We start from the raw sequence: 6,000 nt of genomic DNA, 5'->3' as shown, positions 1-6,000 counted from the left end.
GGCAAGGAATGAGGTGAGCAATGCATGTAAATGAGTGTGGGTGATTAGAATGAAAAGTCTAAGAAATATGAGAAGTTGCAGATTTGCAACTGGCCAGGTGGTCGTAAAGTGCTATACGGACCGTAAACTGGTATACGGTCCGTAAACTAGCAGGTTGTAAACTGGCATGCAAAACTTCAACTTTCTGCCAGTGGAGGAAATAGTAAAACACGACCTGGAATACAGACCGTAAAGTGATTTACGGCCCGTAAACCATGGTCGTAAATCACCATGCAAGCAGCCCAAGTTTCTGGTTTTAAAATGGTTAAAGATGACCACGAAGGATGGTCCGTAAACTGCTATACGGATCGTAAACCCAGTTCACGACCACTATGCACTTCAACACAGATTTTTCAATTCATTAAATAAGGGGACCAAGACGTATTTTATTTCATTTCTACATCACACCACTTCTCCCTAAAAACATCTCTCTACATTTATTATATAAGTTTTCAAGGATTATAAGTGATCAACAACATAAAACAAGTGAATCAAGAGTAAGAATATCATCAAAGGTCATCCAAAGTCAAGAAATCCAAATGGAGATAAACTAGGGTTTTGCTCAAAGTGGAGTATTATCAACTAAGGCTTGTTCCTACAACATCTAAGGTAAGATTCATGATATTTATATGTTTTTTAAGATATTGGAGAGTTGAAATGCATGGATTGTAGAAAATATGGTAAAATGGGTCATGAATGGTGAATAGTAACATTTTGAGAAATAGTTTGAATTGAGTTAGGAACCTTGATGTATTGTGATGTAAATGTGTTATAAATGATGTTGAGAACATTAGATGGGCGATGCACGCGAATGGATATAGTCGTAGGTCCTAGCCATGGATATGGACTAATGAAGGTGAAATGATGAATATGGATAATGTGAATGACTAATGGCCATTGTTATGATATTATGAATGTATTGTTGACGTTGGGAGTTGAATTACGATGTGAAGGAATAGTTGTTCCATTTTCCCTAGCTTTAGCCATTTGTGCTAATTATCGATGCTAATGATAGTATGACCTTAATGAAGGTAGAAACGTGAGCATCGGAGGAGTACGTGCAAGTGTAGAATAGTGTGACGGAAAGGTATGTAAGGCTAACCCTTCCTTCATAAGGCATGGTTGTTTGGCCAAATTCCTAAATTCTCTCTGTGAGTATGTTGTCTCCAAATGATTGACATTCCGAGCTCGTAAGCTCACGATCCATGATATGTACTACGATTGTACTACGCACCTCATATGACGAGTAAGCCTATGATATAGACGTAGCGATAATGATGATAACAGTAATGATGATGATAATAATAATGATGTTAAAGGTGCCTACGGGCTAGTATACTTACATGTGCCTATGAAGGGCTATAATGAAACCCCGAGCTTATAATGCCGGGTAGAATATATGTATATGAATATGTATAGAGTATGTATACGATTACGTAACGCGCGCACACATCTGCAGATGGTACGGATAACCCTGAGCCTTGGTAGGGCCAGGTTGATATAACCTTAAGCCTTGGTTGGCCAAGTATGTACGAAACACCGAACCTTATGGTCGCGTATGCTATGTATAAGACGTCATTAAGAGTACAGATATGTTATGTAAATTATTATGTATATAATATGAATATGAATGTAATAAGACTATGTATATGAACACGAATATGAGCACAAATATGGTACGAGTACTATTATGGACTACGGATGATGACATATGTGTACAAATACGTATGAGAAATGGAAAGTCCCGATGAAAGGCAAGTAAGTGATATGACGATGATATTACTGTCTCCCCCTCCTATGCTATTTCACATGTTGTTCTTTATGCTTCTATATTGATGTTGATCATGCTTTACATACTCAATACATTCTTCGTACTAATGTCCTTTTGTTTGTGGACGCTGCGTCATGCCCGCAGGTGCACAGGGAGACAGACTTGATCCATAGCTGCTTATTCAGAGATTACAGAGCAGAGCTCCACTTCCTTCGGAGCCATAGCTTTTGGGTGCTCATTCTTTTGTGTACATATTTATGGGCATAGCGGGGTCCTGTCCCGCTCATGTGTTATGTCATACTCTTCTTAGAGGCTCGTAGTCACGTGTATATGGTTAGATATGTCTGGCCTTGTCAGCCTATGTTTTGTATATCATTTTGTCGGCCACGTTGGCCCATGTACATTTGATGTGGCCTAGATGCCAATTACGATATAATGGTAATGTCCTCCAATGGGACTAATTTTTCGAAGTTGCACAGCATATAAAACCCCCATCGGAGCTTCTCCTTATAGGTTAGTCTATGGGAAGGCATGTCATTTGCCCGTTGAGCTAGAGCACAAAGCATATTGGGAAATCAAAAAGCTCAATCTTGATATGAGATTGGCCGGAGAGAAGAGGTTGTTGCAGCTGCACGAGCTTGATGAATTCAGATTGGGGGCGTATGAGAATGCAAAGCTGTATAAGGAGAAAACAAAGCGATGGCATGACAAGCATATACAACATCGTGAATTCGCCCCAGGGCAGCAAGTACTACTCTTCAACTCTAAGCTGCGGTTGTTTCCGGAAAAGCTTAAGTCCCAATGGTCTGGCCCATTTGTGGTGTCGAAGATCACACCCCATGGGGCCATCGAAATACAAACTACGGATGGGGTGCGCAAGTTCTTGGTCAATGGGCAGCGCCTCAAGCGATATTGGGGCAGAAATTTTGACAAGAAAAAGGAGCAAGTGCTCCTCGATGACGAGTAGAGAAGGAGATGTGTCGTGCCGCGACGTTAACTCAGGCGCTTCTTGGGAGGCAACCCGAGTTTGTAATGTAACAATTCAAAAAAAAAAGTGTCATGCCACGACCTTAACTAAGGCGCTGGTTGGGAGGCAACCAACTTTTGTAGCATATATGTCGTGTGTGTTCATGTTGCAGGACCAAATAATGAGTAGGAACAATAAACGCTCAAACCAGTTAATGAAACAGCTCCAGGTTTGTGTGTGCTATGCCCATGCGTCGCATGGAAATCGCACAAGGGGTAAGCAGGCCAAAATTTTTGCTAAGTACAAAGTTCAGAAAGGGGTGTATTGTGCGCTAACCATGCGTCGCATGATCAGCGCATGATCGGCACTCAGAGCCAAAATTTTGGCTAAGTACAAAGTTCAGAAAGGGGTGTATTGTGCGCTGGTCATGCGACGCATTACCAGCGCATGAAGGGAAATCAGAGAAAAAAAAATTTAAATATAAAGTTCAGAAAGGGGGAAGTTGTGCGCTGACCATGCGACGCATGGCCAATGCACGGGTTGGCCCAGTTCGAATTCGTTTAAAAGAATAAGACATGGCCGACCCCCACTTATTCCCCACTTCTCACAAACCCCCCCCCCCCCCCCCCCCCCCTTCTCTAAAACAACTCCCAACCGAACCCAAACACCAAAACCCTCCTCCCAATCCCTTCCAACTCCAACGAAAGTAGTGTAGATCATCTTCTCCACAATACAAGGTAAGAATTCGTGTGTTTTCATCAATGAAATCCCATTCCTTCTTTCCCCTTTTTGTTGGGTTGAGAGATTGATAAACAAGGGTTTGTGGGTTGGGCGAATTTGGATGGATGTTTCGGTATTGTATTGTTTGTAAAGAGTGTTGGATGCTAGAATAATGATTCCCAAACATAAGGGAGGGTTTTACAACCCTCCATTATTGCAAAACTTCAAGGGATAGTTCTATGCCTACAAGTTGCTTGATAAAATTCCTCAATTAAGTTTCGTGTGATTTTTGTGAAGTCTTGAGTAGCAAATAAACTTGAAAGAACATTCTAAACCATAGGGCATTTCCATGAACACCCATCGGTCATTCAACATGCTTTTCCTTGTTTTGTAGGATTGTCTTTATTTCATTAATTTTGTCGTTTTAGGCTAAACATTAGTTAACTTCTTTGTTTTGAGTTGTGCGTATCATAGTCGGAAGTAAGTGTGGGGTCGTGAAACGACCCCACTGGAGAGTCATTAAAGCCATGAGAGTATCCGAACATCAAGAAAGATAAACATTCAATGCATAAACACACGGCTTGCAATAAGTGTGGGGTCGTGACTTGGATTAAGATTTGCTAACGAAGTTGGATGTTTTTGTTTTGAAACTCCACAGGTACAATGGTGAACAAAGGAAAAGGTAAAGTGGACGAGTCAGGCCCGTCACAAGGTTCCAAGAGGAGTAGAGGTGTCAAGCACACCGCCACTAAGAAAGGGGCAACAACTCGTAGTGGAAAGCAACCAGTGGTCCCTATCCCTCGGGCCTCTTCCCAGAGGCCTCGACCTACCTTTTACGGGGCTTGTTTGGCAGAAGAATGGTACAAAGAGTTCCCCTTGGCTGATGGATATGTGCATGAACGGCTTGTCAACAAGGTGGCGTTGAAGAAGAATTTCAGGGGAATTTATAATCAAATAGTCGAAAGGGGCTGGAGCTCGGTATTTGATAACCCAGGGCCGGTAAACATTGACATGGTTCTGGAGCTTTACTCCAATATGATTTTGGCAAGAACAGAGGGTGGCGAGCCTCATCATTCAGTGCAATTGAGGGGTGAATGGGTGTCGTTGACAGCCTCCACTTTGTGTGCACAATTGGGAGTTCCAGACCCTCCCGTGGGCCCATTGCTTGAGTTCATAAAAAGGCCTGACTATAAGGCCATTCGGGAAACCTTGTGTGGCCCTGAGTCCATGGCTAAGTGGGAAAGATACCGAGAGGACCCGAGGAAGCACAAGACTATGCTAATGGGTGATCTTATGAAGGAGGCACGAGTGTGGCTACGACTACTAAATTACCGCATTATGCCTCTTGACCACTTCACCACCATGCTGAAAGAGAGAGTGGAAATAGTGTACTTCTTCTTGACTGGGCAGCTGGTCAACATTGGATACTGGATGCTTCAGGATATGATCGGCATCAGAGAGGGCAAATCCCTCAAGCTCAGCTTCGGAAACACACTTACAGCATATCTGAGAAATTTGGTCCCGCATTTGGAGAGTGAGTATGACAGGGTGCTTGAGTGCCCAGATAACATGATAGACATCTCTAATGTCAAAGCCCCTGAGCAGAGCAAGTTCCACTTGACTCCAGCATAAGAAAGATCGGCTCAATCGACCGTGCTAACACAACTATACAAGATAGCGGTACTCGCTAGTGAGCAGTTTGAGCTGGATATCTCGAGTGTGTTTGCGGAGTGTCCTCACACCACTTACTCAAGAGTACTCATTGGAGAGGAGGGAAGGCTGCCCACTGATAAGGACTTGTGTTCTACGGATCTCATAGCCGCTGAGATGGAGGAGGGTAGTGAAGAAGAATCCCAGGCACAGGATGCTGAGGATGATGAGGAAGAAGATGTTGAGCCGTCTGGTGGCGAGGCTGAGGGTGATAAGGATGCTGACTAGGCCCTAGTGGGCCTTAGGGAATATTTCTTACCTTACTTTGTTTTTAAATTTTTCCATCAATATGCTTCAAGGGAAAAGCATGATTTAAGTGTGGGGTGGGAAATACGTCCCTTGTAACAACATTTTGAGGTTAAGGATGGTGATCAAGTTGCCATAGGTTTTCTTTTTGTTAGTGTTTGAGTCTTTGAGTCAAAAAAAACAAGAGATTTCCAGTTTTCTTGGTAGCTTCTTGAGTCCCTCGTTAGTGGCACACACCATCCACCCCCTTGGGTTTTCTTATGACCTCGGTTCTTTCCTAAGGGGGGACCTTTGAACCGGGTTAGATTTTTTAGTTTTTGTAGAAGAGTCGTAGGAGTCAAGCCTGTCAGACCACTCGAATGCTAGGTGCTCAGGTTAGGTGGAATGTGGAAACCATGAGTTTTTCTTGAAAATCTTTAAAAAGCATGCTTAAAAATAGGCAACCTACCTCGAATCATTTCTGTAGTAGACTGCATTGACTCATGTATGACCCACTTGGCATAATTTGTGATAGTTGCTTGATTGGATGGTTGTATGAATATGTTGT

General features: G+C 42.8%; 1 protein-coding gene across 1 annotated transcript; it reads left to right on the top strand.

Annotated features, from left to right (window-relative positions):
- Positions 1-2,261: 2,261 nt before the first annotated feature.
- On the top strand, positions 2,262-2,777 carry LOC132628608 (uncharacterized). The gene has a single exon (XM_060344375.1). It carries the CDS (start codon positions 2,262-2,264, stop codon positions 2,775-2,777), a length of 516 nt encoding a protein of 171 aa, XP_060200358.1.
- Positions 2,778-6,000: the final 3,223 nt, after the last annotated feature.

Source organism: Lycium barbarum, chromosome 2 (genome assembly GCF_019175385.1).
Source record: "Lycium barbarum isolate Lr01 chromosome 2, ASM1917538v2, whole genome shotgun sequence".
Lineage (NCBI taxonomy): Eukaryota > Viridiplantae > Streptophyta > Magnoliopsida > Solanales > Solanaceae > Lycium > Lycium barbarum.
This window is presented reverse-complemented; position numbering and strand designations above follow the sequence as displayed.